The sequence below is a fragment of the Taurulus bubalis genome (genome assembly GCF_910589615.1).
Source record: "Taurulus bubalis genome assembly, chromosome: 2".
Taxonomy (NCBI): Eukaryota; Metazoa; Chordata; class Actinopteri; order Perciformes; family Cottidae; genus Taurulus; species Taurulus bubalis.
The window spans coordinates 3,666,812-3,680,096 of NC_136590.1; the positions used below are offsets into that span (position 1 = coordinate 3,666,812).

General features: G+C 42.5%; 1 protein-coding gene across 1 annotated transcript in view; it reads right to left on the bottom strand.

Annotated features, from left to right (window-relative positions):
- The window catches only part of LOC306732869 (shisa family member 6), a gene marked incomplete at both ends in the record, with an annotated part of 54,045 nt that overhangs the window by 18,156 nt on the left and 22,604 nt on the right, over positions 1–13,285 (bottom strand). The window contains one exon of the mRNA XM_079214044.1: positions 69–107. Within this exon, the coding sequence (XP_079070170.1) occupies positions 69–107 (39 nt within the window). The remainder of the gene's footprint in view (positions 1–68; positions 108–13,285) is intronic.

Here is a 13,285-nt window from a genome sequence, read left to right on the forward strand (position 1 = left end):
AATATAGAAATCATAAAGAAGTGGTTAGAGGCAACTTTGACCCTTTAACAAAGAACAGCCATCCCTACCATGGTGACTCTGGGAACGGACCGGCCAATGTTTTTCTCCTAGAAAACAGAATCAAGTGGTTATTTATTAAGATTGCGCTGTTTGAAATAAAACAAAAACATACAATCACAGAGCAACCAGCAGTTATTGTATTTGCACTGAAAAGCAGGGGCAGGATTATATGAAATTGTGTATTTTTGTGAAAATATGATGATTATAATGCTGAACAATAGCTTGATTGTATGACTCAAATATTGCCCATGTTACAGCAACAGATATGTGGACACGTGGTGCAGAAGACTGCTGTGAAAGAGAAACATTTTAGTGTTCGTATATTGATTGTGGCTGATGTCAACTGACACCCTGACACAAAGCATCAAATCACCTCTATCTCACACACACACACACACACACACACACACACACACACACACACACACACACACACACACACACACACACACACATAAGAAGTAAGTGAGAGGAGTTTGAATTTCAAGATAAAGAGAGAGAATTGCAGTCGGAGGAGAGGATAATAAGAAGCGGGGGAGGGGCACGGAGCCGTTGTTCCCCGCACCCTGACACCGCAGGGCTCCAGCCATGCGGCACTTTGATCCATCACTATCGATTTGCCATCAGCTTCTCATCGCCGCTGCCTCGCACACGGCTACACACAGCACAGGGATGCGTTCCCCGGCTGAACGATACGTGCACCAGTTTTGACCTTAAACCCGGGGACCACATACACCAGCGGTGGCTGCGGTGGATACGCTGATGAGCAGGAATTGCAGATTTTTCCAGATCGGCGTGCTGATAGCAGCCGGAGGTTTACATGAAATCCGCTGTGAGAGAAATATGCAAACAGATCACATCTCTGTACCCGAATGCTTAAGTACACATAACAGATGCACAATGCGATGTTTTATTCTATCCACTATAGTTCACACTGTTTTCTTTTCAGCTAAGCCGGCTCATCTAAGCACGAATATCTTTTGTACATTAAAGTATGACCTTTACAAGACACGCATGCAAGCAGCAAAACACACTCTTTTCAATACGTTCATTGGTTGTTCTGCTACTGGTGTGGTATGACCTCTAATGTGAGCTAATATTAGCAAACATTATAGATGTTTATAGATAAATAAATAATATAAATATTGCAGTGATTTTGTAGAAATATGGCAATAATTGATTCCTTTTATATTTCAATTTAAATTATTTTGATTTAATATTGGCCGCTGTGATCTTCCGCAGATTCATAGATCTTGATAGCAACTTTTAGATTTATGATGGTCCTTTTGACCTCATGAGGCAGTGCATTCTGTACTCATTGCACCTTCGAGGAACAGGAACGACCACTGAGGTCATGTGTGTACGTGAAGCAGGACTACTGGACATTCCTACAGGATGACCTTGTGTCTTATTCTAGTCATATTGACTAAATCCATCTGAAATGTAATGCAAGGCTGACATAGTGCTTCCGCCAGAGGACACTCTGTCATCTCCTGCATCCTTCGTTTGGTGAGGGGGGGTGATGAGGACGATGCAGACGTCCTCCTGTCGTGAGGGTCTTGCTGGACCCAGTGAACTCTATAGGCTAAGGCTTGGGGACATCTGTGGCTGCCATAAACCCTCAGCTGTAGTAGTGGCATTGTCTTTGCTTTGGTTGAGGCAATGCAGGTAATTCTCCCGTTAGTGATCCTGCTATATGAGCTGCAAAAGGCTGCCGTTGGCTGCCTATTTCAGCCACGATCTGCTACGTTGCCCCGTTGCTGCATCCTGTGCTGCCCAAGACGAGTGGGATTGGTGTTAAGAAATACAAACAACCCGGAGAGTTTTCCCCCAATAGCAGAGTGACGATGTGTGGAGCCAGACTGTGGAGAGAGGTCTGCATATGCAATAAAAACAAAAGACTAAAGTCATCCATTTGTGGCCTGAATGTCCCCGCATGGTTATTTAGAACTAAAATGTCACAAGAAGCCTTGATGCCCATGCAGCGGTTTCCCTGACTCAACATTATGCTGTATATGTACGATGTGTGCAGCAGCTCAGTCAACAGAAACGTGTAAGGTTGAACAGTTCTCCAGGAAGATTCAGCATTTCCTTCAGCGCTGCACAAGAAAACAATTGTCTCATTTCACAGTGTTGCCATATGAAGTTATTTTGACGGACAATGTTCTTGTAATGCAGGCAGAGGAGGAAAATTCAGAGGTTTAAAACTGACTGTCAGTGTAGGGATGCAATTCTTAAAGATGAGACTTTTAAAGGTGGGCTTGAAATGACATTAGTGTAGTTGGCAGTTCAATTGTAAACAGCATTGGTTATGCTCCTTAATTGGAATAGGACTGTGTTTACACTGCTACACCTCCATATAGTCAGCAGTGATGTTGGCAGACATCTCTGACTTTCTGGTGCAGCACTACTAAGGGGAAGGATAACCTCGAGAGGAAATGTGTAGAGGAGTCAGGGAGGAGACCTTCTCGGGGCGAATTCACTTGCCAGCATGCCCTCCATCAGCACTTAACAATGTTTGCTCAGATTTTCAGCCCAAGGTAACTGCTTCTACAAGGGCTCCGCTGCATTTCCAGCCAGCCTTAGCCCGGCTGGCCTTGACACATCAGCAGGGCAATGATATGGACTCAGCCCACGTCAGCCGCAAACGTGTCATGTGTTCACAACATGCACACTTTTTATTTTACGAGTCTTCAAGAACCAAATTCAGCCAGAAACACTTTGCTCTTGTGTAGGAATACGTGTGGCTGAAACCTACCACTCTTTATTGAGCTGTATGCCGATGCCATTTGCAAATCACCTAAAAGAAAATCTATTTTTGCTAAGACTAACAATCTTAGAGGTGAGTTGTATTGATGGTAAACAGCATTCTCCAGGGGCTGCTGCCATGCTGTAATGTATGTCTCAATGAAGCTAAATGCTTTTTTATGACTCTAAGACTTCACATACTCTTGAATTTCATATCAACACGTAATGTAGCATATGTAATATCTCATAAACCATATTTGCTAATGGTGCCGATGCATTCAGCTCATGAGTCTGCAGCTGAAACCTCATTCAAACAAAGCGCTCATTAATTCAGCCATACATGTATCATTGTAATGTGCTAACTCTGAGCTTTAAATGTAGCATGCAACGCTTCTGTTAACAAACTAAATGCTACACAATGTGAGGAGGAAGAACCATACAGTTGTATTTAAAGAATACTCCCAGTTTCGTACAGCTTGGGTCTTTTTTTTTTTAGTTGTTTGCCATCATTTCTCTTGGTAGTAATGAAGTTGAAAGTGATTTGAGAATATGACGGAAAGGGAACAACAAATATCCCATTGCCCCCAAATAATGAGCTGGTGAACATAGTGGAGTGTTTAAAGAGTCAGATATTACCCTCAGGAGTTGGTGGAGACAAGATCACCATTTCATCTGAATACGGTGCTAACTTGGAGCTAGCCACGTTCAGATGAAATGGTAAAAAGTGGTAAAAAGAAAATCAGTTTCTGCAGGTTTAACATGTATATTGTTTGTTGTTTAAGGATGCATACAATACAAGCGGTCAGATAATCATACAAACTCCTAAATACAAACGTGTATTGGTTCAAATGATGATGTCATCAATGATCAGATGATGCTGTACTTGACATTTCCTCTTTCAATCTTATATTATGGACAATCTGAATTTATTATTTACCCTTTGGCCTTTAATTACAATAAAGAGTTCTAAGTTTTGATTTCCAAAATGTTCATTTCTTTCTCATCCGCCGCCTCAGTTGTTGATTTCTTTCAATCAACACCTCACTGAGCGAAGACGCGCTCAGTTCTTGTCTTTGCTAATCACGCTACATTAGCATATTAACAAATCAATTGGCAGGCAAAAAAGTTCTTCTCCCTGTACCTGTGGCAGAACACTGGGTGCAATATTATGCAGCGTACTGAATGTGTGTTTCACCCCCCAAACCCCTCACCCGACACACACACACACACACACACACACTACCGCTCCCCTGCTGGGTGTGTTGGATTGCTATCAGTCCCTGAGAAAGCTGCTTACATAACCACGCTGCCAGCACCAGCCCACGTCAGCCTCCATATTAGATGATAGCATCTTAAATGGCTCTTTGACAATGTTGCATCTCACTTGCAGTGTACGAAGACAAGGCCACTTATGAGTGTGTGCATGAGAGCGAGGGCCGTGCTAATGCTGCTTTGCCTGTAAATGAGTACAAGAACATGGTGTGTAATGAAAAGGAATAAAAGGGAGTGATTTTGTTGGGATTTTTTTTCACAGAAAAGGCCGGAGCAGAAATCAGTCCAGAGTAATTTGTGTTGACGCACTATTTTCAGGGGCTTCAAAATAAATGTTAAATATGTATGCTTAAGTGGTTCATGGGTTGTAAAGCATGAAAGCCGATCGAGACACGATTAACACAAGCAGAGTACAAAGTTGCCAGAGTTTACCAGGCTTCGTGCAGGGGAGAAAAAAAAAGGTTTCTTCATTAACTCTCCATCTCATACAGCAATCCCCCAAGCTCAGATAGAGCAGGGCGAGCGAGCAAGGGAAAGATTAAGAGAGGGAGAGAACGAGAGCAAAGATTCGATAAAGAAGGGTAGAGTCTTATTTCAGTGCTTCGCACACTGCTGGATGATCAAAGAAGAAAATGCTGTTTTAATTCCAAGAATCATATCTCATCTCCTGTCCACAAGCTCATTATGGAGAATAATGCTGCAGGACAGAGGGGAAGAGAAGAAGAGAAGAATGGAGACAGGAGGCACAAGGAGAACTCCCCAAAATCCAGCTCGTCTACTACAGTGAACTTAATACAATTTTGCCAAACACTGTACAGCTAACCTTTCTCCACCTGTTTGGGGGTTCTGATGGTGTTATTAGCAACCCGAATGCATGTCCCAGTGGTGTGCCCCAGTAGACGGCCACCTTGATTAGAGCATAATTTAAAATGGATATTGTTAAACAAAATGGAAGTAAAAGCTACATTAGTAATTTTATCGCTCAACCACCACAACCACACGTAGCGGTGCAACGGATCAGAAAACAAATGGTTCAGATCGGTTTACCAATCGGATCAGCACAGAAAAAACTGAGCAAATAACTTTGATGTCATTGATATTGGCCGATACAGATTCCTTTGTTGTTTGATTATACAGCTGGTCTACCAGGATTCAGACCAATTATGTATTTTTTGCCTCAACCGCTGTCATCGGACATTATAAATGTTATCCTTTTACGTTGTTATAGTAATAGTAGTATATGGACTTATCATCTTAAAAGACTTAAAAGATTGTATTTTTATTAAATAAAACTAATCATGTTATTAACGGCTCTCCTGTCAGTTTAACCATTGATTATTTTTTTTTACAGTGTAACATTATTCCAGATCGGATCACTACAACTGGAACTTCTTTGTGCAACCATGTGTTGTGTGAATGACAATAAGCAAACCGATTATACTGTTAGACTCCCTGGTGACTTTACTTCACGCTAGGGGAGCTGTAGCATGAAACACTTGTCTCCATTCAGACACACACGTCTTCTCTTCTTCCCCTTGTGTGGAGTAGATCTACACGTTCCTCTGCAGACGCCATGTTTCTTTGCTGGGGTCATAGGAACGCTGTGATTACCTCGACATTGCCGGCCCTGAGGCTGATGTTTGGTACCTGACTTTGGTCTCACATTTGTGCCGGCTGGGCCAGGAGTTGTCTTTTGCATCGGCAGCCCTAAGGTGTTGTTTTCCTCCCGGAACATGGAGCATCTTAAGAAACCTTCTCCGGAGTGGCAAATCTTAAAATGCCGGCACTGTGTTTTACTATGGAGGAGAAAAACTGAGCTCATGGAAAAGAGACGACACTCTGCGCTCACTCACATTTTAATGTCACAAGATTTTGTCTGATGACTAAAATAGTGAGGAGATACTGTATGTAATGTTAATATGTTACATACAGTAATGTTAATAGCGCAGGAGTTACTGTTCACCTGGTTAACGGGTAACGTTAAAGAGCCGCAATCCAATCACCAGGTGAGAGCAGCAGGGCTTCAGTTGGGTTTGTTGGTTGTTTCAGTCCCTCATATGTGGCTATAGTCTTTGCTACCTTACAGCACTGAATGGGTTACTGGCCAAAACGACACCAAAAGGAAATATTAGTCAACTCTTTAATGAAAGTATCCATATCTACATGTTTAGACATAACATGGATTAGTTTGGACAGAGTCTAATGCCCCCAGCTGACTGAGGCCACAGCTTTACCAGCTGATGTCTGCTTGATATTTAAAAAATCCCACTAAAACCAATCCTCTAAGTAGATGAATGGCCCTAGGACAGCACCTGATGTCATGTTGTACAGCAGGAACAAGGCAGGACTGTCCCCGAAAAGCACCCTCCCAGTTCTGCCAGCGCTTGTAATTTTCCTATAGCGAGCGAGCGACAGACCCAGATACCTTCCCACGTGTGCACACGTGTTATGCACGTGCAGCCATACATTACTCCTCCAGCTCCCCATTCAACAGCACAATCAGGCTCAGCAGGGGCTCCAGTCATTACAGCCAGTTAATTCTAAACTCATTAACAATGGAGCCATAACAATAGTGTGCACAAAAGCAGAAGGTGTGGGTGGACTGCCTTCACGCAGGAGAAAAAAAGAGAAGAAATGTTGGGTTTTTCATAATCAACTGCCAGTCATTTACTAAGATAAAGGCTTCTTTAGTCTGCATAGGGGACAGAAGCCCACAGTTGCAATTTAATTACCATTTTGCTGGAGTTTTACAAAAGAAACATAAGTATGCAGTGTCATGACTATGGAGGATTGGCTTCATGAATAGAAATGTTTCTACAAAAGACAGAGGAGAGAGTTGAATTAAAACCCTGACATATTCATTGAGAGTTAGCGGTTTTCTGTCTCCTATGGCCTCTGGTTGAATAAGGAATAGAAAGACAAAAGATTGGCTGAATATTAACCAGTCTTCTGTATACTGTGGGGAAATCTTGGTGACCTTTCACGCCCTCTAGGATTTTTCTCACCGACTACCACTTGGATCAGCTTTAGGTAATTTTTCAATTATAAGTCAAAAAGTGAATTCTTTTGGAGCTTCAGAGGCACCTCACATGGGGCAGACAGGATATCCTGCTTCACCGGCAGCTTGCTGCACAGCCTGAAGGACAAAAGCCGACAGCACTTGACAAGGTGTCCACAATTTGCTTCAGTCAGACAAATCTGAATATTGATTGAGTCCATTTAATCCACATCGGTGCCTATTGATACGTCAATCCTCCTGCCAAATCTAGGAAAGCCTATCAGTTTCACAAGCAGAACAAGGACACCTCTCCTTTCTGTCATGTTTTAATTGCTGTTGGCACTGCACGCAGTGACTCATGGTAATGAGTTAATGAAGTCATTGAGATTTAGTGAGCAGCCACAGGCCACGGACTTCCTGCAGAGAATAGGGCTCCATTCTATGTGGCTTTATTAACATTTCAGAAAAGTGCCACGAGTCATGAGCACAGCAATTGTTATTAATTTCGTAGCCTGCCAGATTGAACCGGAGGGGCTAGATGGGTCGGGTAACTTGGGATGAGGTTTATGGAACCATATTATTGGCAAGTTAATATTTCCTCATGATTGAACCCCACAGAGAAGTAGATCCCTTTCTCTTTTTGCTATTGAACAATCCATACCATATTCACTGCCAGTAATAAGTACTAACTTTGCTTTGGAAGTTTTCATGTTTCATCCACCACTCTGATCTGGATTGAATTATCTAACTTAACTTAACTATGTGATGGATTATTATCAGGGCTCTCAAGTGTCACGCATTGAGCGTGACTGTCACGCATTTCGGTCTTAAGTCACGCCCTCCCGCCACACATCATATTTCTCACGCTGAAAAAAAACTTTAGGCTATTTAATGTGCCGCAGCGCGCAAACATGACCTGGTCGCGCTGCCCTCACCATGGAGGAATCAAGTACGTCTCCCCCGAATCCCCTGGACTCATCAGCCAATCAAAAAAAAGAAATGGGCTACACGAATAGCCAATCAGAAAAACGTATCTGTTGTATCTGGGTGAAATGTAATCCAGCAACCAATGAAAATGAAGCTAATAATAATAATATGAGGGAGGGGGGCTAGTCTGTGGGCGTACGGAGGCGCGGCCGGAGGGGGGAAAGAGAAGACTCTTACCTGTCTTAAAAACTTGAGAGCCCTGTATTATGTTTTTGCATAGATATCCGTAATGCCAAAACGATGAATCCTAAAGACTGTAGTGATCCTCTGAATCTTCATTCCGTCACCATCAGGCTAAATGACTAAAGTGTTTAGTACTTATGCTAAAAGCCAGCATGCTAACATGCTAAACTGAGAGGGTGAACATGGTAAACGTTGCTAAACACACATGTATGCATTGTCATTGTGAACACGTTAGCATATTGATGTTATTAGCACAAAGCACAGCTGTGCCTCAGTAGCCTCATAGCGTTTGACATTTTCAACCAACATAGACCTTCATGTGTAAAAACAGATCACTATCGTAAACGTCGGGTTACGAGCCGCTCCTACGGCCGGTCAGTGTCCCCGCTGTAGCAAGCTAGTAGCAGCTCTAGCTAGCGCTGCTGCTAGCTAGCGCTGCTGCTAGCTACCGGCCACTGCTGCTGCTACTGCCCACTGCTGCTGCTACTGCCCGCATCCCCTCTGCCCAAGTCGGGTGTCGAGCCTGGTCCCGCTACCTTCGATGGTTTTTGGGGAGCTAGCGGAAATTAGCGGATGAAGTAACGGAGCGTTAGCAGGAGCCCCAGCTGGCTACAGCGGGGAGCTAACAGGGACACTGACCGAAGGAAGTAGCGGCTCGTAACCCAACGTTTACGGTACACTGATCTAATTCATCAAATATCAAACACAAGATTCCTGTGTGCATATACAATCCCTCCCTTTAGTAGAATCACCTCTGATGCAGACTATTTGCTTTAGAAGTCACACAATTATTAAAATGGAGATCATCTGTGTGTAGTCTATTGATTGTAAATTGGGCTGTATTTAGAAATAATGGGTGATGGAAGTCATTGAATGGATTCCAGAACACCTCTAAGGTACAGAACATCCTTTCAGTAAAATGAACCGTTAAAAAATGGAAAGCGTTTGGCACGGCTGTAAATCTACAGGATGCCCTTCAAATACATGAAGACTAGTGTGGGAGGACACCAAGAAACCTACGGCAACTCTAGACTGTTCTCTCAAGAAAAAACATCAATCACTTCAGCAGATGCCCCACAAAAAACAATGTTTACGCTCAAGTGCCGAAGCCTTTTAGCGGCCGTAGGAATCACTGTCACCACGAGACGAAAACCAGGAAAACCACAACATAGTTGTTCCTTAACCTGAACTAAGCTGTTATTATTGCAACCATAACGACACAAATGTTTCCCGAAATCTAACCAATTCATACTGAACCCAAACCTAGGCCAACCCTACCCACCGTGTTGTCAGAAACAGACATTACAGGATGTTCTGATATAGCACTCTGTTAATAATCTGCACACTTTCAGCACATCATAATCATGGCAACGTCATAAAGTGCGGCGGGGATCCTTCCTTTTAATAAATCGGTTTTAATTTGATTGCTGTGCTCTCTAATGAGCTGTAAAAGTTGAAGATTTTAATTCCATCGAACCTTGCAAAACAGTGACTCACCTCACAGCAACAAGGGAATAAAGGTAAAAACAGGTTTTGTGGACACGTATTCATGTATTATTTCAGATTTGATGAAGGTAATTGGCTAAAGCCATCAGTATTCTATGTGAGCGACTGAGGAAAGGCAGGCGAGTATCTGACAGAGCCTTCCTCCGATCTAATTAAGTAATAACTTAGCTGAGAGAAAAACAGAATGAGCAGAGAGGAAAATCTATAGAATTCATTTGCAGAGATGCTGTAGCAATTTGTTTCAAAGTGACAAACATTGTATTCGTTAGATGTACAAAAACATAAATCATCATCTGGATTTGTTATTGGGTGAAGGGCCCCGTTTGACATTGTTGGTCATTGTGCTTTGCTAAACTGGTGCTTGTTAAAAGAAAGCGTGTCTATGTCCTCTACTGTTTTTTCACTTGATGTTTTTGTCCAGCTTCAGTTTACTGAACTAGCACATTCCAGGCTTCTTGCACAAATATGTTTGGGCACCTGTTGAGATTACCAACATGCAGCATAATGAGAGGCCCTTTGGAGAGGAGGCCAGCCTGCAGACTGCGAGTGATGGGACTGAAGACTCCTGTGGCTGGAGAGGAAACATCCCCTTTTGAGTGAAATTACACGCACAACGTGCACAATCAAAACTGCAACGCAAACACCTTCAGATCTCACAGATTTGTAAAGCAAACCAGGGAATCTGTCCTGCTCCCCTTCATAATCAACCCGTCACAAGCATGTGAGGACGCCCGCTTGTGGCTTTAGTTTGGGCGGAACACATCAAACTCCTCGACAAATAGTTTTTTGATGGTGTGCAAGTGAGGTATTTCTTTCTTCTGCCACTATTACTCTGTTGATATCTTGTGGGGAAACAAATTGAAAGATGACTGAAGTGGAAAATGACTGTTAGTAGGCCTACATTGTAATTCTGTATGAACTGGTGAAGCATTGTAATTATGCACTGGAGCCAAGCATGAAATGTTTACCCAGGGAAACATCTTTAGAAATGTGCAACACGTACGTGTCAGTGGATGAAATACAATGGGCCTTTTATGGGTGTGTTTAATTATTACATTCTGCAGCTCCGGAGCCAACGAGCTCCCTCTGCCTTTGACAAAGTGTCATATTTCACGTTGGCATGCGTTTCAGTCAAATGAGAGCGAGTCAGTTTGATAGATGGAGGGTCTGTAGAGATGATGCATTTCCCCTGTGATTGCTTTCATAGCCATTACTCACAGCACAGGGTGATTAGTAGGCCGGCGGCTGACACCTTTGCTTGCGCTTGTGCGACAGAGCCGTCTCATAGGAGGGTCCGGTTACCTCTGCCACAACACTGATCTTTGATTGCTGGGCTCAATTAATGGGCCAAAATAATGGATTATGCACATCACTATCAATCAGCCTAAGGGGAAGGAAGTCGTGAAGGACAGACGGCAGCCGTGCTATTTATGAAAGAGGCTGCAGGACTTTAGGAAATATCACTCACATTCTGTCCTCCTGGATGTCATCGTGTTACCTGTCAAAGTCGTTTTGGGAGGAATATGTCTGTGCTGACCTTGAGTAGCCTCTGCATGAGTCTAGCTTCACCTTTAACTGAGGGAACGTTTGCTGACACCAGCCTGTGAGAGATTTATGCTTCTGGGGCTGTCACTTTTTCAAGCGAGCCAGTTGGAGCGAATGACATTTCACACATACAATATACTAAACAGATTAATTTGCATGCAACCCATGTAGCCTTATCCTAAACTAGTTCCTTCATAGCTGCCTCACTGAGTGACAAGCTGACAGAGGTTTTTTTCCAATGCTAGTGTGGAAGAACACAGAGCTTTGCAATATGCAGCTCTCGTGACTCATTATTGGAGTCATCTATGAATGCATAATACTTATTAAAGGTAACAAACCGCCTTTAATCATGTGGCAGTTGAAGGGTTGTTTGGTGAAATCTGATGAAATCATACCATCATATCATGATGAGGGAGGTTAGCTTTTGAGTTTTTTAGGGTAAATAAGAGAGTAATAAATAATATCTGATGTTTTTCCATCCTTGATTGGTTCGGTAACACTTTATAATAACTGCACGCTATGAAGCATTAGTTAATACTTCATTCATCTTTCATAAAGTGTGGAACAATGCTTTATAAATGATGATGAATTAAGTGTTTACTCATACTTAACTGATGCTTCATAGCATGCAGTTATTATAAAGTGTTGCCATTGGTTCTTACATAGTGTGTAGAGACTCGTATGGCTTATACTCAGAGATAAATAAAGACATGGGATACAATACTACACACAATAGACAGGTGTGCACATTTGTTTTTTAAGTGCAATGGGGTAGAGGCAGTGAGGATAATTTAACAAAAACTCCAGCATGACAAAAAGCAATCACTCATCTCCTGATACTGCAGCTCTCTAATTGTTGGATGATGGAAGGAATATGATATGTGTAAAAGAGTAGTTTTTCGAAGCACATCTGCTCCAGCCAAATTGCATAGTCTAATTGAATTAGAACAAATTAGAGTACATTAGTTATGCCCTGTTACATGATTAGGGGGAGTAACTTCAAAGAACACTTACATAAGACCTGTTTTTTAAATAAATATATCCTTTAGATCTTTTGCCATGCAAATTTGTGGCCAATCAAATTGAGAAGATGTATTTCTCTTAAGTAAATGGGAAGATGACTTTTCATCAATTAGTCTTCTTAAAATAGAGTCCAAGATGGCAGCCTGGGGTTATTGCATTGGACAAGATTGTTAGACAGCTTAGCCGCATTCCAGAAATAGGCCGTGCCCTCGGTCGGTCCCTTTGCTCTGTTGGCTCAACAAAAACAACCAATTTAGACATTAAGTCTGTCACATGACCCGTGTGCATTAATCACTATCAATTTCCACTCGTTGACACCACAATATACACTGTGGGTTATGAGATTATCTTTTCAGGCCATTCATTAAAAGCAGGATAGTTTAACATCAGCACACTTATGGAGCCACCGGGGTGTGCAGAGTCAGTAATAGCTAAAAGGCTAATGAGCTAGCTAAAAGGCTTGAAGCTAATGAGCTGCCAGCACTGTAGATATCATCCTCTATACACACTTTCCATCTTTTACTATATTTCCCAGGGGGCATCGGGGCACGGCTAATTCCTCCTGGTATAATTTAATATTGTCATGTTTCCCTAGATTTCTGTGTCTGCCAGATGAACCACCTCGACCAAGAGAGAGATGGAGGAGAAGAAGGAAAAGTCAGGTGGAGTTTGGGCCAAAATCTGGTCCAATTGTGTTCCAGACGACAGAGCTGGACGGCATCAACTCCCTCCGCTCTCAGGTGGGCTGGAGTGCTCGGAGGTAATTCTTGAGATAATTCAATGTAACTTCTGGCGAGCAAACATTGACTTGCTCTTGTGTAAACATTTCATTTTCTCAGAGCAGCTGATTCCGGGTGATGAAAGGACCAAATACTAATTAAGGGGGTTACTAATTAAAGGCGATTAATAATGCAAAAGTCACTTTTTGCACAACCCAAGAGTATCATTTCTTCACCTCTTGGC